The 25,561-nt window shown below is 46.8% G+C and overlaps 3 protein-coding genes across 8 annotated transcripts in view; 2 read left to right on the top strand and 1 right to left on the bottom strand.

Moving 5' to 3' along the window:
• The first annotated feature begins 137 nt into the window (after window positions 1–137).
• Window positions 138–2,293, top strand: EGR2 (early growth response 2). The gene is made up of 2 exons (XM_086899797.1): window positions 138–582; window positions 926–2,293. Exons 1-2 carry the CDS (start codon window positions 405–407, stop codon window positions 2,122–2,124), a joined length of 1,377 nt encoding a protein of 458 aa, XP_086755923.1. The 5' UTR covers window positions 138–404; the 3' UTR covers window positions 2,125–2,293.
• A 2,160-nt stretch (window positions 2,294–4,453) lies between these two features.
• ADO (2-aminoethanethiol dioxygenase) lies at window positions 4,454–7,489 on the bottom strand. Its single transcript, XM_086899798.1, has one exon. The coding sequence runs from the start codon at window positions 7,487–7,489 to the stop codon at window positions 6,749–6,751; it is 741 nt and encodes a 246-aa protein (XP_086755924.1). The 3' UTR covers window positions 4,454–6,748.
• LOC111931536 (uncharacterized) overlaps window positions 7,426–25,561 on the top strand; it is a 75,657-nt gene continuing 57,521 nt past the window's right edge. For 4 of the 6 annotated variants that reach the window (XR_002865619.2, XR_015289799.1, XR_002865623.2 and 1 more), the window contains exon 1: window positions 9,840–25,325. Coding sequence is in view for 1 of the 6 variants with exons in the window: in XM_086899801.1 (XP_086755927.1) it covers window positions 8,324–8,336 (13 nt within the window). In the remaining 5 variants the exon portion in view is untranslated. Of the gene's footprint in view, window positions 7,657–8,198; window positions 8,337–9,839; window positions 25,326–25,561 lie in introns of those variants that run through there. The other 2 variants (XM_086899799.1, XM_086899801.1) reach the window with 2 other exon arrangements.

Raw genomic sequence — 25,561 nt, 5'->3', positions numbered from 1 at the left:
CCGCCCCCGCGGGGCGCGGAGGGTGGGCGGAGAGGGGGGGTCGGGGCGGGCGCGGGCCGGCGGTCCCCGCACGCGGGCGCCCACGTGACCGCCGGGCCCCGTTTCTCAGTCCTTATATGGGCAGTGACGTCCCGGGCATTCAGGGGGCCCCCATAAATAGTTACCGCCAGACTTGTCCTCCAGCGCGAGCTGCGGCGGGAGCGCGGCGCTCCCGGGGCACCGCGGGCACCGCACCGCCGCGACGGGGCGGCCGCCCGCCCGCACATGCCGCACCAGCTCCCCGCGATCCCCCCGCGCTGGTAGTGGGAGGCAGGGGGAAGCACCCCCTCCTCTCCCTCCCCTCCCCGCCCTGAGTGCTCACCACCGGCCAGGAGCACCGTTCCCCCGGCCGCTCCGCTGCCCTCATGATGACCGCCAAGGCGGTAGACAAGATCCCGGTGACCCTCGGTGGGTTCGTGCACCAGCTCCCCGAGGGCATTTACCCCGCGGATGACATCGCCGCCGCGCTGCCAACTTCGGTCGCGATCTTCCCCAATGCCGACCTGGCAGGGCCGTTCGACCAGATGAGCGGTGTGGCAGGAGGTAAGCGGAGCCCTCGCAGGTGCGGGCCGGGCCGTCCGATGAGAGGGGAAGGGAGGGAAGACCCGGGGCGGCGGGCGGGGGTCTGACTGGGATGGGGCGCAGGGACTCACTCCGGGGTTCTCCCGCCGCCCGCCCGGCCGGGGTCCCCGCCTACCCTTCGCGGCAGCCCTACCTCCGCACCCAATTCGGGGGGGAAAGTTGCAGTCGGCGCGGAGCCCCCTTGCATCCGGAGCGCAACATGTGCGCGCCGCAGCCCAGCGCTGGGGCGGGCGGTGGCTGGGACCGGTGCCGGTCGTCCGGCTTGTGTCTCCGCGGAAGGCTGACCTGCTTCTTGCCCCCCTAGACGGCATGATCAACGTGGACATGGGCGACAAGCGGGCCCTGGACCTGCCCTACGGTGGCGGCTTCGCGCCCAATGCCCCGACTTCCCGCAATCAGACCTTCACCTACATGGGCAAATTCTCCATCGATCCGCAGTACCCTGGCGCTGGCTGCTACCCCGAGGGCATCATCAATATCGTGAGCGCGGGGATCCTGCAGGGGGTCAGCACGCCCTCCTCCGCCGCCTCCGCCGCCGCCTCCTCCGCCGCCGCCTCCTCGGCCACCGCCGCCTCCGCCACGTCCCCCAACCCGCTGGCCGGGGCCCTCGGCTGCACCATGGCACAGGGCCAACCAGCCGACCTGGAGCATCTCTACTCGTCGCCGCCGCCGCCCTACTCGGGCTGCGGTGACCTGTACCCGCAAGACTCCTCTTCGGCTTTCCTGCCCGCCGCCGGCGGCGGGGCATTGCCTTTTCCCCCTCCACCCTCCTACCCATCACCGAAGGCGACGGCGGCCGACGGCGGGCTCTTCACCATGATCCCCGACTACGGCGGCTTCTTCCCGCCGCCTCAGTGCCAGCGGGAGCTCCACGCCGGTCCCGACCGCAAGCCTTTCCCCTGCCCCCTCGACTCGCTCCGCGTCCCGCCGCCCCTTACGCCGCTTTCCACCATCCGCAACTTCACGATGGGGGCGCCCCCGGCGGGCGCCGCCCCCGGCAGCACTCCCGGCAGCGGCGGGGGCGAGGGTGCGGGCGCCCGGCTGCCCGCCGGCGCCTACAGCCCGCACCACCTGCCCCTGCGGCCCATTCTGCGGCCCCGCAAGTACCCCAATAGGCCCAGCAAGACGCCGGTCCACGAGCGGCCCTACCCGTGCCCGGCCGAGGGCTGCGACCGCCGCTTCTCCCGCTCCGACGAGCTCACCCGACACATCCGCATCCACACGGGTCACAAGCCCTTCCAGTGCCGTATCTGCATGCGGAACTTCAGCCGCAGCGACCACCTCACCACCCACATCCGCACGCACACCGGCGAGAAACCCTTCGCCTGCGACTTCTGCGGCAGGAAGTTCGCCCGCTCCGACGAGAGGAAGCGGCACACCAAGATTCACCTGCGCCAGAAGGAACGGAAAGGAGCCGCCGCCACCGGCGGGTGCTCGCAACCCGGCGGCGGGAGCGGGACCGCCGCCCTGGCCCCCTGCGCGGCGAGGACGCGGACGCCCTGACGGCGCGGGACGCGCAGGACCCAGCGCGGAGTCGCCACCGAGAGCGGCAGGCGCGGAGCGGAGCGGGGCCCGGCGGGGCGCGACGAGCACCTGGCGGCGCCGCGGGGCTTTCCCGGGCCGGGGCGGGCCGGAGCGGGCCAGAGTGGCGGGTGTACATAGGGGCTGCGGCGGGAGGATGGATGCATGCAGTGCCGTCGTGGTGAGGTGTCCTTGGTGCCTTGTGTGGTGTAGAGCCCGGTCCCCTGTCTGCATGTGGGGGGTGCCTTACCGATCCGCTCCGATGACAGCGGCAATACCGAGACCGGAAAGTTTGTCCGTCCCTGGTTTTAGTATGGCTGTACATTTCTGCCTATTAATATTGGGTTTTTTTTTTTTTTTCTTAGAGACTATATTTTTGTACGCACTGGTTCGGGGTTTTGGTTTTGTTTTTCTTTTTGGTGACTTAAAATTGTTCCGTTTGTAGTAGGACTTGGGACAGGATGTAAATACTCGGGCTGGGACCGGCGGCCGTGGTCGGCCGGGACCCAGTGCGCCGCAGATAACACGAATAACACACAACCACTAACGTGGGCTGGAAGGAGGGAGGTGGGGGGTAATCTTTCTGGTCACTCTGTAAATAAAATTTTCGACAATAGAATAGATGCTTACAAAGTTTATAAAAGACGACAAATAAATCTCTTAATTATGCTAAATTTAAATGTTTATTTCTGTAGGTTCCCCAGCCTCACCCAGGGAGGGAGTGTCCCCCGCTCGTCCCCGACCCGCCTCGGGTCCCGGCAGCGGAGCGCTGCGGGGCAGCCCGACCGGGTCCGATGGGCGCACCGCCCCGCAAAGCCTCGGCGTGGAAAACCTGCGGCCTCGGCCCCAGAGTACAAACACTCGCTTTTGGGCGCGGGAATTTCCCTCGGAGACGAGAGAGAGGATTGTATTAGCCAGGAAGCGGGGTGGGTTTTTTTTGACTCATTCTGTTTTGTTCCGCGGTTACGATCCGCCCCAGGCAACCTCCGCGAACGGGCACCGGAGCACTGAATACCGCCGACCCGACGGCCGCCGCTCGGGGGAAGCGGCTCGCGGTGGCGCGGGGCTGCGCGGGCGGCGGCGCGCCCGCGGGCTCCACAGCGGCCCGGGGCGGCGACGCTCACCCCCGCCGCATAAGCCGAACTGTTTTGCTGAACCCACATGGGCACAATATCGTGCTTTTTTTTGTGTTTTTTTGTTTGTTTGTTTGTTTGTTTTTTGGTAACTTATTTTATTGTTTTTTAAGATGTTATGCCAGCCTCGGCCCACCCTTGGATCCTGCCATCGGTACAGGGCTGTAAGGACCCCGCGCACTTGCATTTCTGCCACAAAGATCCCCAGTGTGGTCCGCACTGCAGAAGTGACCTGTGCAGGATGGACCACATCACTAATGCCACAGCCTAGCACAGCAGGGTGCAGGGGTTAAGCCCTTGCTTGGTATTTCCCAGCCTCTGCTTGCCCAGGTGTTAGGTCCCATAGCGCAAAGCCCCAGCAGCAGCCTTTTCTGTCTGATAGAAACCCTGCTCCCCATCTTCTGGAACTCGTGCTGACTTTTGGGGCAGCTGCTCTTCAGTGGGAGCTGAAGTGACACGTCTGGTTCAGAATCAGGATGGCTTCTAAAATTGGGCATGGACCAGCCTGTGCAGGAGAAGCTGCACTTACTGCCCGCCATCCACCTTAACAGCACAAGTAAGCCTTCAGATCCTGGGCTGCAGTTTTGCTATGTGATCCCATGTGGTCCTGGCCCCCAAGAAACCACAACCTGCTGCTGGAGGAATGTCATACAGAAGCTGCAGCCTCCTCACCTGCTGGGCTTCTGTAGGTACTGCCACAGCCTTGGTTAACCACAGCTTGGTCACAGACCAGAGCATCTTAAGCAAAATTGGTGTCTCAGCTATCCAGACACACCATCCAAGGCTCCCCCTGCACTCTCCAAACTACTGTCTCCAGTCATGCTACAAAATTAAACCCAAATCAAAAGCAAAAATGATATAAACAACACAGAAATCATAGGAGAGCTGAACTAAGGAAACTGCTGCTGACTAGTGTACAGCTACAAGAGCACCTCACGTGGCATAATATCAATGATCCTACACTCTCCTTACAGCGAGAGCCAGCTTCAAAAGCAGCAACAGTATACGTGCCTGGATTTGCCTGCAAAATTGATCTGGGCTGAGAATCTAGTGCTACGGATCACCTCCCAAGGAAAAGCCAGTCACACTGTTCAGTCTGTCAGGCAAAATAAACTAGAGCTCTGACAGTACAAGGCTCAAGGCTAGCATACTTGTGACAGAAAGTAATGACAGGTCGGTGGTGAGATATCCTGTATTTATTCTACAATTCAGCAATAACAGTTATTTTGCTGTTGTGAAAACACAATAACCAGACTGCAGAGAGAAGGAATGGCATTACAGACTTAAATCTTCTGCTAACAGATATCTAGAACATAGGAAGTAAGTTTCAATTAGTGAGTAAGCAAGAAGTTACACAGAGGTTTTTTAAAAAATGAATCTCAGGTTTTCTTTGCTATGTTTCCAGCTTTATGTATTTTAACACCTTAATTAAAAAAAAAAACAAAACAAAAAAACAACCAAGAAAAAAACCTGGTTTTGCCATGGTTAACAGCACTCCACAGCATGACCATGCTGTCCTCTTCAGAAAGATGCATTAAATACTGTCCCACTAAACATCCTGACTAGGTTTTACACATGGGGCAAAAAAATTAAAAACTCAGCAGAAAGACCTAAGGGGAAGATAGAATAAATGGGATAAAAAATGCTCACAGTTTGTTTTTCCAGTACAGCTGTTTGCATGCACCACTACGCTGTCTTCTTTGTGGACTTCTGAAAAAGAGTAACTGTCTTCATTAGGCTTGGAAAGAGGTAGGAACAGGCTGTAACACAGGGAGGCATTGCCTTATAATTAATGACTACATTCAATCAAGAATTGTTAAACATTAACTAATGCTAAGCTGCAGGGGAATTCCAAGAAAAACAGGTAAGCCAGCTGCAGAAAGATCAGACACCTTTAAATGCTCTAAGAATATATGGAAACCACCTGAAATAATTTCTACCAATTTTTCCTTGCAAGAGAATTTATCCATGCATGCATAATGCTGACTGCATATTGCATTCATTCTTATGCAGCCCAGGAAAAAAAAAAAGGCAGCAATGCCATATCAGAATCATTTAAAAATTCACACATACACTGTACAGGAAAAACAAGTCTGCTTTTATAAATACACAGAAAAGTAAAGCCAGTTGTGAAATGATTTTTGGAGCAGGTTGGTAACTCACTTAGGAGGTTGCTAAGTTGTGGTTTTTTACTTCTCACATCATGACTAAGATGTCCAAGGCTGCCCTGGCCTGGGTTTGTGGTACAAAATGTGCATTAGGATGAACAGGCACCAGACCAGTCCCTGCAGCACAGATGGGGCATTTCACTTGTAGAGAAACTTTAGCCTGTATTAGAAAGATTGTATCCCCTGCTGTGGACAAACTCCATCTCCAGACTGTTTCCATCATAGCAAGGCAATATTCACGGTGTCTCTTCTACTCTACATTTATTTAAAAGCCTTATGAAAAAGTAGTATTTATAAATACTATAAAGAGGGAAACTGCAAGGCTTCAAAAGCCTAAAGCGTTCACATATAAAAACACAGACCACACTTTAAAGACATCAGGTCAAATCTTATCAGTATCTAAGGTATGCACTGCTGTATACTGAGCGTTTGCAAATACGCTGTGTTTCTAGAACAGCTTCCACAAGAGTAGATAGTTGTTTTTTCTCTTATGATGCCCAGTTTCTGCCACCTTCTGCCGCTGCTGCATTAAAGGTTCCAAGCAAGGTTAATTAGCAGCTGTCTCCTTCTTGCTGAAGGAAGTATGCATAGATGCACTCAGTAATTCTCAGTTGCAATAGTAAGATCTTGTATATGACACATTAAAAAACTGTTGAAAAGTAACTCTGAACTTGACAGCATCCATTTGGAGCTGTAATTTCCTTAACTCCAGCCCTGGAGACTGATCACTGGCATTTACTGGAGGAGCATGTCCTGGCTCAGGAGTTGTTCTGGATTTGTTTTTTCCTAGCAGGGTACAACTTTTCTTGAGAATCACTCTGGAGACAGTTCTCAAAGGCTGTAGCCAGACCACAGTTCCCTGGTCCTGTGGTGTCAGCTGGCTTTGGAAGTGGGAGACCCACTGGGAAAAGCCAGGGCACCCTGTGACAAATCTTATTGCATTTACTCTCCTTTTGGAGCCTGAATCCCCGCCCTGATGCGTGGCCCTAACTATTTACACAGGATGCTGCAATATTTCCCCGACCCTTCAGCTGAGCAGCTTAGTCGTGCTGCTCACGCATTTCGGCCCCAAGCGCATAAAGATGTTCTGGCGCTTTATTTCCCCGACTCACGAAGCCCGAGATCAGAGGAAGGCTCTGACCCACGGCGCACTCGCGCACTCGGCGCACACACTGCGGTGCTGCTGTCCGATGGGCTCCAGGGGGCGGCCGGGCTGGGGGCGGCGAGCAGCGGGTTCCCCTCTCGGCGGGGCGAGCGCACATCGTCCCTAGCGGCCGCCGCCCGGCACGGGCCGCCGGCGGCGACTCAGAGGCAGACGCGAGGCCCAGGGTAGGGCTCGCCTCCGCACCAGAAGTCGGCGGCCTGCGGGGTCTCAACCAGCCACACCTCCCGCGGCAGCGCGGGCGGCTCCACGTCCGCTGGCAGCCCCTCCAGCAGCCGGTAGTAGTGGCAGTCCCGGCCGTGCTGGGGGTCGTACGGCGGCGCCAGGATGTCAAGGAAGGCGGCAGGCCCGTCCACGGCGTCGATTTGGTGAAGGTTGTCGGTGTGCGGCGAGAGCAGGCAGGGCGGCGAGGCGGGCGTGTAGTGCTGGCGGGAGCGGAAAAGGGCGCGCAGGCACGGCCCGCTGCCAGCAGCCGGGGGCGGCGGAACGGCGGCGGCCCCGGCGGGCAGCGTGTCCATGCAGGCGATGCGCAGCGTGCCGTACAGCACCTTCAGCATGCCGTTCATGCCCGGGTGGTCGTGCAGCGGGATGCAGGCACCGCTCCGCAGCAGAAACACGCCCATGCTGAAGCTCTCCGTCTCGCAGATATGCATGTAGCTGACGGGAGGCACCACGCCGGCCCACGGCGGACCCCCGCCCGCCGCCGCCGCCGCGGCCGACGGCCCCCGCGGCGCCAAGTGCAAGTCCTCGGCGCGCACCTCGTCCAGCAGCTGCTGCAGGCGGTGCAGGTTCTCCCCGAAGGCAGGGCCCGCCGGGCTGCGGAAGGTGATGCGTGCCTGCCGCGCCACCCGCTGGATCAGGGAGGCCATGTTGTCCCGGGGCATGGCGGCAACGGCCCGGCCCGGCCGCGGCGGGCGGGACCCAACGCTGCTTCCGCCACCGCCCCCGGCCCGCCGCGCAGCTGCGCCGCCGCCGGGCACCACGGGGCTCGTAGTCCGGGCTAGGGCCCGGCCGGGGGAGCGCGGAGGAAGGAGAAGATAAGGCAGCAGAGGTGAGGGGGCGCGAGCGGCTGCGATGCCGGCCAGTTCCCAGAACTTGTGGCCGGTGCCATTGAGCGGTGAGGGGAGACGGGCGTAAGGGTAGATGGGCCTGCGGGAGCGGCCGCTGCTCCGGGGCTGAGTGGTCCCGCTCCCCGAGGCTCTGGCATGGCTGTCCTGGGGGGCTGCGCTGAGGCCGGGGAAGCCACGCCAGTAAGTTGGCCATGCCACGTGTTCCTCCCGCAGCCCTGTGCGGGGCTGAGGAAGCACAGGAGCAACTTGTTGCCTGGCTTGTAGTCAAGCCATGTAAAACTGAGCAAGATAGTGCAGGTGCAGTGTCATGGGCATATAACAACTGGACAATTTCTATTTTATTACTAATTGCTTGATATAACCGCACCACTTGGGCAAATTTACCAGATTTGAGTTTTGCGGCACTGCCTCTCATTTCAGTGTTGGGTCGAGGTTGTGCTGTACAGCTTGTATCTTCTTCACGCGTCTTCTTTTGGTCACTTTTGAGTGTGATTGTGGCTGAATTCGTTACCTTTAACTACAGGTGAACACCAGAGAGCACACAGAGTTCCAGATGTCGATCCTCAGAGAATCCATGTATGACTGAAACGATGGATAATCTGTTGGCTCAGCTCCAGCTTGGTGGAACCTGCTGGTTGTTTCAGGTTAATGTACAAAAAGGGTACTGCATTTATTCTGCCAGGTTTTCATTCAATTTGTATATTTATGGCAATGATCCTATTACCTTCTTTCTAATTGGTGTGGCTGTGTGTAGCAGATCATGCTTAAAAATCCACTCTTTTGAAGTAAGGAATTAGCCTATTTGTGCTGTGATTTTTTAAACAAGGTTAGGCTCTGGTCACAGAAATACACATACTCATTCCACCTTGAGTTCAATTACTTGCATGGGTATGCAGCATTTAAGTACCATGGTACGTCTATGTTCTGAGAAACAGCTGAGTGATAATACTTAATCAAATGTGACTCCAGGGGCTGCAGCCTTCCAGGTTAAAAAACTTCCTTTTGAAACGAGGTAGATTAATGTATTTTCTCGATTAAAGGCAAACTCCAGTTATAAGATATGCATTAAGCTTAAGTAAGATATGGATGGCTTTACAGTATTCTTACACATTATCATAGAATGGTTTTTGTTGGAAGGGACCTTAAAGGTCATCTGATTCCTGGAACATAGCACCATGGGCAGGGATGCCACCTGCTAGATTTGGTTGCTCAGGACCCCATTAAACCTGGCTTTGAAAGCTGTCAGGGGTGGGGTATCTGCAGGATCTCTGGGCAACTGTTGAAGTATCTGACCACCCTTACATGAACTATAAGTACTCTACGTGAATCAGAAGTACAAGTGTCATGACATGTGATGGTCCAGAATGAAATACTGATGCTGTAGACAAAGATGTGTCTTGATCTCTTTTTCCAGAACTATTTCCTGCCCTTTATAAATAAATTCAGTGCACAGAATGCAAATTCAGGTTATGGCATAGTTGCATCTCCCTCTACAGAGAAGGATATTGATTTGACTTGCTGTTTTCAAGTTCCACCTGAAGCCACAAAATATTGCAATCTTCAGCTCTTTGTTAAATGCTAAGTGATTTCTAAGTCTGCCCTGTGCCAGTGTTGGGAGCACAGGGTGAAGATTGTGTGTATTTCTATACCTGGCAGGAACAGGTCTGTATGGCAGGATGCTTAGGATGAGGGGGCATTATCCTGAATGGGGAGGGAGAGTCTTTAAAGGTCTGTGAGCCTTCCTGTATGGGAATGAACTGCTGAGGACACTCATCACTGTTGCATTGGGTGGCAACTGGAATTTTGTCAGAAGACGAAGGTTTGGAAGGCTCCATGATCAGTGTGCTCTTTTATTCAGCCCCCTTCACAGGGGCAGTCAATTTGATTGTTAAGATGTGCACTGGAATTTTTGGCATTACTGTTATCAGTGGTAATGATAAATTCTTTATTGGCTACCTATTTGTGTCCTGCCTCAACAATTGCACTTTGCTTGCAAGTGAGTGCTTGAATACTCGCTTCTCCTTTAGGGAAACAAATGCTTGGTATCTGTAGCAGATTGTGTGCTTGGAGTAACTTGCAGTTGAAGGAAAGATCAGCATGGAAAAGCAGGATCCTGAATCTGAACTCAGCTTGCTCTTGCCTTGCTGAGTGGTATTAGGTGAGTTACTTGACCCTTTAACTACTTATCACTCTGTAAACCATGAACCATAGGTTCTAAATACAACGATATTCATTAAGATTTTAAGAACATCTTTATTTGGACAATCCTGGTGCCATAAAGTGATAAGGTTTATATTTTGTGTAGTTGATCATCTTATGATTACCAATGTTTTTAACTGCTGTATTGTTTGCCATTTCTAACAGATGCAGACAAAAATATATTACTGATTTAGTTAAATCCTGTATCACACCCACATATTTTCAGTGCAGTAATGTTCCGACAACTGGACATAAAATAAATAAACCGACAAACCAACCTCAACAGAAAAGCAAACTGTCTAGCCAACTGGCAGTTAAGCTGACATGTTTTTTCTTCTGAAAGGCCGTATTCTTAGCTGGCCTCTACTATCTTGAGCATATGTGAGAAAAAAAAAATATCATGGTGTAGTTGCTCGGCTAGGCTTTGGGACTGTGTTTTGCTGGTCATGTAATGACCAAAGTTCAGCTTGAAGGTTTAATGATACAACCAGTGAGTGAGAGGTGAGATTATGGTGTTGGTCTCCTCCTGTGTTTGTTTTGTTTCTCCACACACCAAAAGAGAATGTCACAGAATTCTTTGTGTGCTGAGAAGTGTCACAGCTGTTTTCTCTTGCCCAACCCCATTACTTTCAGTCTCCTCCCCTTTCTACCTGGACTCCAAACTGTGAAGAACTGCTTGCTTCTTTGTTGCTGTTGTATATTACAACTCCTTCCAAGTTTGTGAAAAACACTGGTTATTTTTTGCTTTCTTCTAGGGGTTGCTGCCCATATCCTCCTAATTTCATTTGAGAAGTTAGTATTCCCTGTAACCATCAGATAAAACCATCTGTAGTGGATGAAAATGACAGCTGCTTGTGTAGAAAGTCTGTGGTTACCTATTGCTAAATACTGTATCATAACACCAGAATATTTTACAATACACAGACTTTGGACAGGCAGTACAGAACCCATCCTCCATCATAATGATGCCAACAGCTGCAGATGTGCATTTACATAGGACAAAACCCAAGAATCTCTGTCAAAGAGCATCTATTTTTGCACTGTTCCTGCCACTGGTTCTTCAAAGGTGTGGGGTTTTTTTGTGTTTTATTGGTTTGTTTGTTTGTTTTTGTTTTAATAGCTTGGTTTGTTTGTTTGTTTGTTTTCGTTTTAATAGCTGCCACCAATGAAGGAGCTAGATAGGAAGGCTATAGCCAAACGTGACTCAGATGATAACAGGACTAAAAAGAGAGAAGACAAACAACATCTGTAATATTTGCTGGCTCTCCACTCATTAGTAAAACTTATGTAAAAGAAAGTTGGTTATCAATTAGTCATCAGAGAATTTACATATCATTAGAAACACAGGGGAGTGCTAGATACAACTGCACTGAAATAAAAAGGGGAATTAGGTTCATATATATATACCAAACATCAAGCAGATCTATGTAACATTATGACTCCCACCCACCTTTACCACTTTACTGAAGTGCATCCTGCATTCCATTAACTGCTGGAGAGAGTCCAGAGGAGGCAACCAAGATGATTAGAGAGATGGAGCAACTCTCCTGCAAGGTAGGGCTGAGAGAATTGTGTTTGTTCAGCCTGGACAATGGATGGCTTGGGGGTCATCTAATTATGGCTTTCCAGTACCTGAAGAGAGGCTACAAGAGGGATGGAGATGGACTTTTTACTAAGGCATATAGTGACAGGACAAGGGGGAATGGATTCAGATGGAAAGAGAGTAAATTTAGAGTAGATATTGTGAAAAAGATGTTTACTGTGGGTGTGTTGAGGCCCTGCACAGGTTGCCCTGAGTGGCTGCCCCATCCCTGGAGGTGTTCAAGGCCAGGCTGAACTGGGCTCTGAGCATCCTGGTGTAGTGGAAGATGTCTCTGCCCATGGCAGGGCAATTGGAACTAGGTGTAGATGATCTTTAAGGTCACTACCTATCCAGGCCGTTCTATGAACTATGTAATTCACCCCTTGCTGCACTCATTGTGTGTTGTAGCTCCTCAGTTAAATGCACTATTTCTATATAAAGCAAATCATTAATGAGTTTTATTGAGTTTGCTACAGAACAGCCTAGAGCTGGAGTTGCAGTGATTCAGAGTAGGAAAGACTGTGCAGAATATAACTCCCTGTGCATGAATTTGCAGGCATAATGAGCCTTATTCTGATCATCTGAGTTCACCTCCATTGACTTCATGCTTTCCACTGATGCAAATCAGATCTGTGCTGATGTCTCTGGTGCTGCCCAGATTAGACTGTGGTGATGGCTGCTATGAGTTAGCCATGGCTGCACGCCTTCTGAACTCGCTCACTCTATAGGGCCAGCCCTGGGTGTGAGGAGGAGAGAAGCTGCTCCCTTGCAGGGAAAGCCCTGTGTCTCTGTGCATGCCTGGTCTCTCATTATCACCAACCTCAGTGCTGTATTTACTTTTACCTGCTGTGTGATAGGTGCAGTAAAAGAGCACTTTTGCCCTAGGATAGAGTGTGATTCCACTCTCAGAGCCTGAGAGTTGGCAGTATGTAGCAGCGGGTTGCTCACTAACTGGGGTCCCAGAGGCTGCGAGCTGAGGGTCTGCCGCTGCTATCCTAAGTAGTGGTCACACACCAACTCTGGAACAACCTTGTTAGCAAGGTCTAAAGTAATCCTGTTTCAATGACTGCTGTGCCACTGACTCACACTTGCTCACTCAGCCTTCCCTCACTGACAAAAATGCTTCAGCACAGAGTATCTTGACACTAAGCTTTTCTTTCTCACAATCACGAGTGAGGACTGGGTATGGTTGTCACGCAGGTAAGGCCATAGTAATTTGATTGCCTTTGGTTATGCATGTAACACATTATTTTAAGAATTATTTTTCAGCAAGAGAGAGAACTGCTTAATTTCTTAATGATTTGGGATCAAGTTTATCCCAGTGGAGATCTATATAGGTGTAATTAACAATGATAAATTTAAGAAGGAAAGAACAGCCAAAGAATATTTTTAAATTTTAAATTTTTTAATTTTTTTTTTTTTTTTTGTGGAAAGACTTAATTTTCAGCAGCGAAAGAGGTTAATGTTAAAACTTAGTGGGATGGAAATTTCTTTCAGTGTTTTCAGATGTTTGTAAGGTTTAGGTTAATTGTTCAATCCAATAAAATCATTCTCTGTCCTATGGGTAAATGGTCTGTGTTAGGCTCCATGCCTCTGTGAGGAGGAAGGAAATTTTATTAAAGTGTTGAAACAAGCAAGGTGGACTGAGGAAAGCAGAAGAAAAAGGCCAAAACTCACAGAACAGTTACAGCCATCCTTGCATAGCACTGATATCCCTTTGAGAGAGCAACCAGCGTCTGACTAATTCCAAATCAAAGGACAACAATTAGAAATCATTGGCAATTATTAGAGAAAAATGTCAAGGCAAAAGAGAAGGGAGAGGTGCTTGTATGGGTGAAATGCTAGTGAATGAGGTCTGGAGGATGTTCCAGAGAAGCAGCATGAAGGGGTGAGTTGGAGTGGTGCAGGGCATGAGGCAAGGAGGGAAACAGGGAAGTTTGATTCCATGACATACAGCTGCAGATGGATAGCTGTTAAAGGGGACATACAAAAGCCTTTGGAAGATCAGTGCAGTGTGTAGGCTGAGTTTTGAAGTGTGGATTGAAATGTTGATATAAAAATTTTGATTTCTTTAAAAATTAAGACAGTAGTGGTATGTTTGAGGACAAAGTGATAAGTCGCAAGTTTGGAAATGACAAATCTTTGCCAGAGCCATAAACCTGACCTTTGCTGGTTTTGGTTTAATGCTCAGAGTATTTACATGACCACATGACCTTTTTAGGGTAGAATAATATGCCTGTCTGTAACATGCCACTTCTGCAAATGTATAACTTAGGATGACTGAGGAAAAAAACACAAGGTTATCAAGGTATAATGGCAAGTTAGTTCAGATACTAGATATCTTGGTTTTACTTTTGCATTTCACAGCATGGTAACAGAAGTGTGGTAGATTTTTCTTGGAAAATTAGAATGAATTCCAGCAGAAACTGATGCAGAAATTCCACTTTTTCCTAAAAACTAGCTTCCACTCTTTCCCATAGCAGGATCAGGGCCTAACAAGCCACACATCCTTCTTACTGTTGGTTTTGGTTTTTTTTTTATCTCTAGGAAAACAAAATTCTCCATGTCTCTGTGTTAAAATGATTGGAAATTAAGCTTAGAGGGATCTAGCATGTGATTACTTTTTTTAGATAGGATTTTCTTCATAGCTGAATTGGACTGAGTTTTTTTCCCCCTCACAAACCAGATGGTAAGTGATTCAGTAGTTTTAGCAGTAGAAAAATGATTAGTTTTCTTTCCTTTAGTAGTTGGTGTGAATGTACTTTTCTTTATCTATTTACATATTACATAAACACACTTTACCAGCATTTCTGTACATAGGTTACAGTCCTGATCCTGTAGAGAGCCTTGCACACAGGAATTGACATGGTTCATATAGAACTATTTGCATGGGCAGTGTCGTAACTGTATTTGTATCTTTATGTATGTACTTAAATATACAACACTGTATGAGGATGCCAGCACAATTTTAAGTCCACAAAACAATTGAGTAACTTTGCACACTTTACTTTCTTTTCACCTAACAAAATCTCTGGTCTCTTCTGCTGCGTTTCTGTAGTAGGATGTAGGTTCTTGGGGGTTTTGTGTTATGCTAAAAGCTTTGTCCTTATTATACAGTGTAAGTTGCTGCTCCTGGTGTGCAGGAGGAGCGAGGTCCTCATTCATGTAACCTTTTGGACTTGTACTGGTGCTACTCCCTTTTAAAGGGATTGCAGTAACAGTGGCAAATATTTGGAAGAATATTAAAAAAAATCACATAAGTACTTGATTTATCAAGATTATATGCATCTAAATTTGTTGATGTATAATGTTAAATAGAATGTATGTGTAACCCGTATATGATGTGTCAGCATACGGGTATTTGAGGCAGAAGGCTCTGAAGCTGTTACTAGACTTACATTCTAGGCAAATAGTGTATTACAGTATCCAGTCACTCATGCCCTATACAAGAAAGTGCAAGTAAGGTTGTCCAAGCCACCTGACTGATGTCCTTTCCAAGTAGTTAAGAGCTGTTTTGTAAATTTGCTGTGCTTTTACCCTAGCTTTACCTGGGAATTAAGATGTTGAATGCATAGTCTCATACTGCTTCTTTATTGAGACGATAATACTCCATTTCAAAGCCAGTGACCACGTTCTCTGTTTACAAATCTGGCTGTACACAGTTGGAATAATTAGCTGATTCTCTTCTTGATTCCTGTCTCATGTAGGTATGCTGTGGTTGAGTCACTGGGGAATTGTGCACAGAGGAGCTGGCTGGCCCCTTGCCTTGTTTTCCAGGTTTACCGGAGAGTTAAAACCCACTTCTTAGCATTTCTCACTTGAAAAATGTGACAATCATCTGCTTCCATGTATTCTAATAGGGAAAAAAAGACATATGAATTAGCATCAGAGATACTGTGCTGTGACATGTCAAGTTTTTCCCTTCAATTAAATTATTCAGTGGAATGGTGTCAGAAGGAGGTCCTTGAAACTAGCACTGTTTGTTTGGCTTGGATTAGTAGTTAAGCTGGGGTGATTCAGTGTGTGTTGTATTTGTGAAATAAGTTACTTTCTTTAAGTCCATTTATGCAAGGGGGAGTTTGCGTCTCAGGCTGTGTGGTCACACAAAGTGGCAGAAAACTGTGTCTGCAGGGCACGTAATCCTGCAGGATGATGCTGGATGGGGTGGTGTGTGGCTCCAGTCTGAGGTCAGGCTGCCTGATGGGAAGAAGAGAGCTTGTTCAGCCACAGCTCTGTGTGTGTTGCATACCAAGGATTGTACCTTCTCTGAACCTCATTGTGGTCACAAATGGTCTCATTTCTTATAACTGGGAATTGCTTTATTACCAGAAGGAAACAAGCACAAAGCAATGGTTATGCACTTCCAAACGCTGTGTCTGTAGAAGACCAGAGCAGTAACTCCTAATGCAGCTGTTGTGGGCAGGTAGAGCAGTGGGATTAAGATTTCTGTTTTCTCAGGCTGGCTGTGCATGCTCTTGTGCTCATAATTTGCTGACTGGCAGCAGTGTGCTTGTTTCTCAGTGCACTTGTCCTGGTACCCACTGGCACCCAGCTGCCCATCCCTCTCTGGCCAGGTGTTACACCTGGGAGTGTTACCATGCCTGGGAGTGACAGTGGGTGTGACATGAATAGCAAAGGGGATCCAGGAGAAGTTAAACCAGGTTGATCTGTCCGTCAGGAAGAATGAGAAAAATTTGCCCTCAGTGTGGAGGGCACTGAAGAAACAGTGTTGGAGACCAGTTATCTGTTGACTTCTTCTTTAGGTTCCGGGGAGTAAGTCATGTGGAGAAAACTTGGCTTAAAGCTTTGACAACCAAGTAATTGATGTAAGCCCTGGGTTATATAGGACATAAACATGCTTTTGTAAGTACTGGAAGTACTGAAGAGAGTTTCTTCTGGTTTCAGTTAATAACAGGGAATGTTGTGTACAGTTTGTTTGCTTGATTGGTTCATTTTATTGTATGTAAATACACTGTAGAAACAAGTTTGCCTTTTGTTCAGTGGTACTCAGCTAGTGTGCTTCTAGTAAATCCAGTGAATTAAGGGGAATAAATAACATGCTCTGGTCTGTCAATGAAACAAAGTCCATTTAAAATTAAGGCCATGAGGGATATGATGAGGCTGCAGAGGAGTTAGAAGAACAGTGAGTAGAACTGATGGCCTGTGCCACAGAACAGAAACCTTCAGGCCACATGTGCCACAGGCATGCAACTCATTGGTGATGTGAGCTGCCTTAGTGAGAAAGGAGTGGTGTTCTCCCATGTGTGATATGAAACTCTAGCTCCACTGGTCTTAATGAAAATGATGTGGTTTTGCACTGGGGCAAATGAGAGCAGAATCTGACCAAATGTTAATAGCTTTTTGTATTTGATGCTGAAATAAAGTGGCTATGTGTGCAAATAATTGTGCAAGTGTGACTTCTGAATAACTCCTAAAAGGAGAATTCAGTGTTTAATTGTTGGAAGTACAAACTGTTTGGCACAAATCTCCTGGTTTGGCTGAGCTATACTTGACCTGTGACTGAGAGAACAAAGGTGATTTTAAGTCCTGGAGTCCAAGGGACCAGTGTGTAATGCAAGTCGAGTCCAAGTCAATGTGTTGAGTGCTTTGTAATTACAGATGCTTATTTTGTGTACAAAACCAGTTGATTCATTATCTTTTATTTCCATGATCTCATCTCAGTCTTTATGTGTGAATCTGAGCTATTTGAGTTCAAGGGAATGGCATATAACTAGAATTAAAAGAAAAGGGGCTTGATAACAAAAAGTTGGTTGTTCTGATATAAAGATGTTCTGATGTAACCAAAAGAATGAAATTGGTTAAATCTATCTGCAGAATCTGAAAACTTTATGAGAAGACTAAGAAGTTCAAAATAACCTTTATTCTACTCCATGACCTGCATTTCTTGCAGTATTTTGATCCATGCCTTGGATGGTTTAGCTCTTAGAATGTACGAGACAATTGAAGCAACCATGATGCTATAGCTTAACACTGTCACTCTTCAGCTGTGCTTCAGCAGCCAGCTGAACTCCAGGAACTCTATTCTTCATGCAGGAGTAATGTGGTAAAGATGGCTTAATCTATCTTTATTTTGTTAAATTCTTAAACTGTGGTAATCTCACTATAAGTTGTCAGCTGTCCTTCTGCCTAGAAATGTGGCTATCCCATTTTAAACTCTGGAAAACAGAGAATGTTTTTTCCTGGAGCCAAGATATATAAATGCTTTCAGCTTTCAAAGAGCCTCCAGTATTTGATAAAGTAAGTTTTACTTATGCAGGCTAAATATTGCCACTTTTAAGTACAAGTTTTGGTGGTGTGGAGTGATGTGAAAATTTGTTGGGATACAAGTGCGAGCCCAGAGTTGATGGGGTATGTTAGAAAATACAGAAGTTACACTGGCTGAGAATCAGGTCCTCACACTCAGCTGACCTCACTGGAAGATGTACAGATGAATTGAAAGTACTATATGGATTTTAAGCTTCTGTTTCTGTGGTACATGAGGTTTTATAATACACAGAAGAAAGGAAATGTTCACTTTTCCAGGTAATCATTACAGAATGGGTGTCTGTTCTGTTCTAGTCTGCTGGACTGTCTGGAGAATGTCAGTGAGTGAAGTGCTGTGCATGCACAACAAGGAGGATTTTTCAATGGAATTTGTAATGCAGGACTCATTAATTGATGATAGTGGATAATATTGAAAGAGATGAGTACAGCACTTGCTGCTCACTTAGATCATAGAAATAACTTGAGGGAGTATATTCACCAAACAGAGATGTTCTCTAAAATGCTTGCTAACAGGTTACTTATGCTTTTGTATGCCAAAAGCAGTAGCTTTTTCTCCAAACCAAACAGAAAATTAGATGAGCTTTTTTAATTGTATGAGGAGTAAGTGTGAAAATTGTTCTGGTTACATGGATGTTATGTAAGGGTCACCAGTGGAAAGTCAGGCCCCGTGCTTTGTGTCTAAGGAAGTGGCATTTACATTTTGTTTTTCAAGACCCCTGAGGTCTTGTCTGCAACTGTATCAAGAACATAGTCATTCATTTTCTACCACACAGAAATATTACTCAGTCAAGTTTCCTGTTGGTGTGTGTCTCCTCCCTTTGGCTGTTTGTTATTTTAGATGCAACTCTGTGGGACAGGAACTGTTGGTCAGTGCACCAGAGCCTGTGGGCACTGCTGGAATAAATACAGCGCTTTCAATCTACTCTGCTGTTTTGTGTAACTGAGGGTTGAGCTGGAGGGCTGGTGGTTTGCTTTTCTGGGTGAACCCAGGGAGGCAGATGGATTGCATGAAGAGTCCTGCATCACTCTGGCTGGCTCTGAGTGTGTCTGGATGCATCAGAAATCCCAGAGCTTCTCAGATCTCAGCCCTATCTGTGTGTCCTACAGCAATAGTCTCCAGGGAACTGAGGTTACTAGATTGGAGGATATGAGTTGCATAAAAAAGTCCCAGTCCCCGGGAGTTTAGGAGTGATAGCAGAATAAATACTTAAAACTTGCTTTCATGTTACATGGCATGGGACTTACTCTTCCTTGCAGATGACTTCTCCAATGCTGTTTGGATGTGCCTGCTGCTCTGTGATTGCTCCTAAAGCCTTGATTTGACAGCAGCCTCTGGCATGCTGTGGGCCAGCAGATCTGCATAGCAACAGACCTGCCAGTCTTCCTGCAGAGAGTTCAAGGAATTTTGGAGAAAGTTAGTGAGCCAAAAATTTGCCTTTCTCTTCTGTGGTAATTCCCTGGGATCAAAGTGTCCCTCATCTCTGGTACAGGTGGGCAACAGACTGGGGAGGAAGGCAACACAAGTTTTATTGTCTTTCTTAGTGCTTGGGGCTGCTGATGTTAGGTGCTTTAGGTGTAGGGTTTTGAGAGATGTAGGTGAGGGAGAGGCATCACTGTTAAGTGAACTGGAGGGATAGTACTTTGACCTCTTGGAACATAGAGCAGGCTGAGGAAAAGGAATAAGATGAAAAGAAAGAAAATCCTCTTAATCTGGGTAATGTCAGCTTGTCATTTTCAGTTCAGTAGTTATGTAGCTGCAAGCCTCCTGCTGTCTGCTGTGCAAGGAGCATATAATTAATTAAAAGGCATGGAAGAGTGCAGCATACTTAGGGCTTTGAGGTGCTGACAAGCTAATAGCACCAGCATAACTGCAGAGAGCATGTCCAACATGAGGTTTGGTTCTAAAACTAAAAATCCTGTTATCTAGTGTGTCATCCTTGAAGATGACATGTGGCTGACATGCTGAAACCTAAAACCTCCTTGCTCTCTGCCTCCCTAGCAGCCTCATACTTGTATCCAGATTCTCCTTAGTGTGAGCCACAAGGCACGAATCTGTGTAACACAGGGGTTGGGAGAGCTTTCAGGTTCCTTAGGCCACCTGACTGTGCAGCAGTCCTGTGCCTTTTGACCTAAGAAGCACTGGAGTTCCTGGGTAATGATGTTGGGCATGACAAAGGGTAAGAGCGGGTGTGCTGCTAACATGTATACATCCCTAACAAGACTGAGTGCCTATTCTGAGATGCTGAGATGTGGGTCAGAGGGCATGCGACTCTGAATTAGGTAAGAGAATATCAGAACACACTCACTATATGGCTGCTAAACAAGGATCAGGAAAGGATTTCACTGGTTTTGGCTTGAGGGATTAAGCAAGAAGTGATGGATCAGATAGAAAAGAATCTGGTTTGACTGTGGTATAATTTGTACAATATAGTCTCAGCTTGCAATTTATCCCAGTCCAGACTGTATATGTTCAATAGTGTTTACAAGCATCTGATTGTCACTGCCCGGAGCACTGACAGTTTTACTCCTCTTATTTGTCATACACACTTGCAGGTTTAATACTTTTATTTTGGTGAATACAGCATTTCACTGTACTGTAAAACAATGCATCTCTTCTGCCCTTCTCATGGATATGTGATGCAATGATATCACATCTTCCTAGTGAGGGACTGGTGAATCCTTTTGTTTGTGTTCAAAGAATCTCTTCGTTGCTAATAGTTTCTGCACTGGTCTTAATAGAATTTTCAAAAGCAAAATCATGATGTCAGGGACTTTTTTAAAAAACCTTTTTGTTAAAAAGACAATACTGCTGTTATTTGTTGCATACCATACTGAACCCGAGCTCTCAGCATGCTGCTGAAATGCTCTCCCGAATATATTTGTGTAACTCAAGGTATTGACACCTATCCAGTCAATCCCTCTCCAGTAGTGGGAAGCTTGCTCACAGTAGAGTGGGAGACAGAGGACACACACTTGCCTCATAGGCTCAGGTGGGTGGTCTGATAATTTAAACTGCAAAGCTCTCCTGTGGATCCTGTAACCTCTTGCATGGGAGCAGACACACCCTGAGCTGCCATGGCTGGGTGTGCAAAGGCTCTTCTACTAGTTGGGAGCCTCTGACATTTTATTGTCTGCCTAGGAGGTGTGACTGGTAGTTCATCTCCATCAGCTTAGCACCTTAAGTGGTGTAAAGAAGGTGAAAATCAGGAGTAAGTAGGTCCCTCAGAATTGCCTTATCCTGGGGAGAAGATATGGCAGGCTGTGTGGTTGTAGTGAGGACATGTGCAAGGCCTTTGCATCGTATGCACCAGCAAGGGAATTGCATGTGGTGTGAATATGATCCTGTGAAGGTAAGGGCACTTATACTTAATTAGTTTTTTTTATTACTAGGTTTATTCTTGGCCAAGCCTGAGGCTTCTTGAGTTGTCTTTAAGACAGCGTTAATCTTCTAGCAACTGCAGAGTCAGGGAATTGTACAAGAAGCACAGAAGTGCCTTTGCACATTTCCTTGTTTGATGGGCCAAGCATCCTTCTGTCACGCAGGTACTGCCTGCTTCTCCAAGCAAGCACACAGTGTGCTCCAGCAACCCCACTGCTGACCTCGGAGGGGTGTTTCCATGTTATTTGTACTGCCTGTTGCGCCTTTCCTTTTCTCTCTGATGCATCGCACATTGCCAGCTGGTATTTGTAACATGTTCCATAGAATTCTAAAATGAAACTTCTTTGGAGGAGGTCAGCATGCTGTGCGGGACGCATCCTGCGTGTGGGCTGCATCTGACAGATTCCTGTCGCTGTTATCCAACAGGCTTGTCAGAAACAACAGCACCTGCCCATGGACTGCCCTAACACAGCAATACCAGCCAAACCAGGAGGTGTTAATAGTATTGTTTGCCCCTGTGTGCTCATATTTGTAGTCTCTCTGCAGTAGGAGATGCAGTGTAAATATCTGGATGGATAGTTACATGTTTTTGAATAGTGATACCAGGCACCATTCAGTTCTGAGCAGTCAATGTACAATTGATGCAATAGAAAACAGCATAGAAGGTTGCTTAAGAGCTTTTCAGTTATCAGTGACTTTCCTATCCACAGACAAGTAAAGAGGTAACCTGTCTAAAAGTTTTGTCATTCTGGAAATAGTGCTAAAGATCAGAGATCATCCTGATCCATTGCTGGGACGATCTGTTCTTACACTTATGCCTACATGCTAGAGATGCTGTTTTTTTTCTGTTATTTCTGTTTTGTTACATTTCTGTTACATTTCTTTTTTGTGATGGATGAAATCACTTTTTTGTATAATTATGTAAAGTTGTTTGACTCCTTCTGCCTGTGTTGCAGCCATTAGTGCATTTGACATCTGTTATTAGCACTCTATAGCAGTGCCCAGTAGGGGTTCTCAAAACAGCCATTGCTTCACCTTTTCTATAAGCTTGTCTTCATTCCAAGATACTTAATTTTCCATGTGGTCCACTTAGACTCCCATTACAAATTATCTGATCTCTTAACTCACAGCCTAATTTTTCTTACTATGTTTAGTGGAACTACTGACCACTGAGTTTAGCAGATCCAGGTTGGTGTTATACCTGTGAGAATTTCCTGGTTGCATGATTTCTGCTTATTTTGTAAGTTTTGCAAGGCTTTTTGGTTCCCTGCTGTCTTGATTTCAAATGCATGACCTTGAAATCGGTGGATTTGAACATGACTTTTATTTTCATTTGCAGTCCCTAGAGGATTGTACTTGCAGAACTACCTTGTAACTGTGCTGAATTAAGAGCCCAGCTGAAATTCCCAGACCAAAGATATGATAGTTTATAGTAACCTTGGTGCCTTTCTTATGCTTTTTCTAAACAATGCCTTTTTGCCTTGTATATGATCAGTGATTTTGAAAAAAGTAGTTCCTTAGTTACCTATTACAATTTAAGAAAACAGTATGTCCTCTTCCCACTTATGTGCACACTTTTTCCTTCCTTTGGTGCTGTAAATTGATTATCTCTTTCCGTTGTTATGGGGAAACATTTAATAGGCACCATTTTATAGACAGAGTAAGGGAAAATCTAACAACTTGGTACTCTGCCTGTAGGATCTCTGTCTGAGTATGGCAAAATTGGCAAATGTGAAGTGTAGGCCAACAGCTAAGGAGAAGAAGGGAACAGAGTTACAGTCACTAAATAAGGACAGGATGAGGCAAGAGGAAGGATAAGGGGTGCTTGGCAAGAGAGCCTCAATGATATGGGTCAGCTTTACTCCCATTGAATTTGTGTGTTGTCCCAAATTTACTGAGACAGGACATCCAAAGGCTTCCCAGGGGGGGAGATCTTAGCCCAGAGAGCAGTATAGGATAAGACTCAGAGCACAGAGAAGGAGACCCACGAGGATAAAAGGAGTGAGAAAAGCAGAGTGAGTGAGTAAGGAGGAAGAAAAGCAGAGGGGTGTTGGGAACAGCCTGGCATAGGACATTGTAAAGGGAAACTGGGATCTTGAGCACAAGAACTTGAATTTGACCTTAAAGTAGAGAGGATGACAGCATTTCTGCTCTATGTTAAGTCTGCATTCAGCATTTCAAGCTTTGTATTGCCTCTGGAGTCATTGGTCTTGCTCAGTCCCATTACAGCAGGGCTGGACAAGTCAGGTTTTGGTCACAGTGAGTTTCCATCCTTGGGCAACTGCACCAGTCATGCCTTTTAGTAAAGGTTACTGGTGGAACTAACAGTGGCTTTTAGGAAAGCAACACTGATACCATAGTCGTGTTTTCCCCAGCCAAGCACAGGCGCTATGTGGAGAGCTGTGTTTGATGGCACCTGGGGCAGCAGAAGGGCACACAGATTATTCTGCTACTTGCATGTCTGCTTGAGAAGGTGGAAATGTCCATGTGCCATACTGGTAATACAAAAAAACTGCTGTGAAAGCTCTGATTAGAAGATGAGGTGTGATGCTATAAATAAGGTAACTTACTGACTGAAGAAAAACTAATAATGAGGTAACAAATAACTTATCTTTCACCTTTCTAGATACTTTAAGAGCTAAAGATTCAGAATTAATCTAGAAGAAGCTGGAGAATTATTTTGAAGCTGTTTAATGTTTCCTGATTGATTTATGGCACTCTTCTGAAAGAAGAGACTGTTACTTGAAATTAGCTTAATCTTCACTTTATTATTGTTATTGGTCAAATTAATTGCTGTCTTTGTCAGAGATCATAAACCCTCAACAATTCTGATATTTACTTAGCCTTTTTATTTCTTGAAAATTGAAGATGTGTAAAAAATAAGGAATTTTGGTGGCAGTTAGAATGAAAAATCAGTAATATACATGAATCTGTAGAACATAATCTGAAATCTTATGCCTTTTGAAGTTTGCACTTGTTCCACTTTTGTTTTGTCTCTTTTTTCAGTCATAATTTACAGAATGTCAGAGTAGCCACAACAGAGCATTTCTCCTGTTCCCACCTATGCTCTGTGATGTGAAAAAAAAAAATAGACACAATTTTATTTATTTATTAAATAATTATTATTTAATTTATTTAATAGACACACAGAGATCTCAACTTCCTCTTGAATGTATCTGGATGATTTTATTATGCAGTCCATTGTACCTGTGATCTGTCTGAAGTAGCTGGTGATGAGCATTGCCAAGATATTGGACTGGGCTGCTGATAATTTTGTATATTTCAGAAAACTTGAAAAACTAGATTAATGAAACAACACTTATAAACCACAGACTCGCCACAAAGATATTAGGGTGGCCGTGGCTGTATAAAGTATCTTAACTAGCCATCTTTCACCCTTTCACAAATCTTTTCTTTTTGAAGGTAACTGTGGGTAGTCTTCCTTTGTCCAATTTCTCTAAATTCGGTACATCGTTGTGGGGGCTGGAGAACCGGCCAACCAAGAGATTTTTGGCTCTCCCCTGGAGAGCTTCTCCCTAGGCAAGGCACTTTCTCTCAGAGAGACAAAAGTGTCACTCCCAGAGGTCCTTGAGTTAGGCATGCTAATTTATTGCACCCCATTGGTTTTTCTCCCTATCAGTCCACCCTGATACATGTATCCAAGTTTCCCCCTCCCCTCTCTTTCCCTATATAAACCCCAGGTTTTCCCTAGTTCGGGGAGCTGCTGTCACTGGCTCCCTTCATTGAGGGCCCTGCTATAATAAAGGCTACTTCTCGGTGGAATGCCATACAGCGCTCTAATCTCTCTCTCCGTGTTGCCTGCAAGCTGCCTCTGAGCTGAGACCACTCGCCGGGCAAGGGACGTGCCTGTGCCCCTGAGCTGTCCTTTTCAGGACAGCTTCTACAGGGTAGTCGTGGCACCCCCTGCCATTGACCCAGTCACATCAAGTGGTGCCCAACATGGGGCATCCGAAGAGCCCCTGAAGAAGTGTCCGCCTGCAGTTCTCACTGTGGTGTGTGCCGCTGTTGGGACTGCCACTCCCTTGCGTTTTAGCAAGGGGCAATCTGAAGGGTATCGACCGGGACCCTCAATGATCATCTGGGGCAAAGGAAGAGAGCCCTTGAGGACCGGCTGTCCATTTTCCATTGGAAAACCTGCCCATCGGTTTTCCATTGGCCCAGCAGGCATTGGCCTGAAGAAAATTGTAAGTTTCATATTTCTGGGGACTTTTTGCTTTTTGTTCCTCTTTTATCGTTGAGTGGGGAAAGGGACCAGGATGGGCAATAACCTTAGTAGGCCTAAGCTTAGCCCTCCTGAGAAGGACTTTTATCTCCAAGTTGTGGGCATCCTTAATACAGGAAATTTTAAGTTTTCAAAAGGGGAGTTAAAGAGATATGTTCATTGGATTTTTAAACATTTTAAAGTTAATTCTAATTCTGC

This window comes from Cyanistes caeruleus, chromosome 8 (genome assembly GCF_971803275.1).
Source record: "Cyanistes caeruleus chromosome 8, bCyaCae1.hap1.1, whole genome shotgun sequence".
Taxonomy (NCBI): Eukaryota; Metazoa; Chordata; class Aves; order Passeriformes; family Paridae; genus Cyanistes; species Cyanistes caeruleus.
This window is presented reverse-complemented; position numbering and strand designations above follow the sequence as displayed.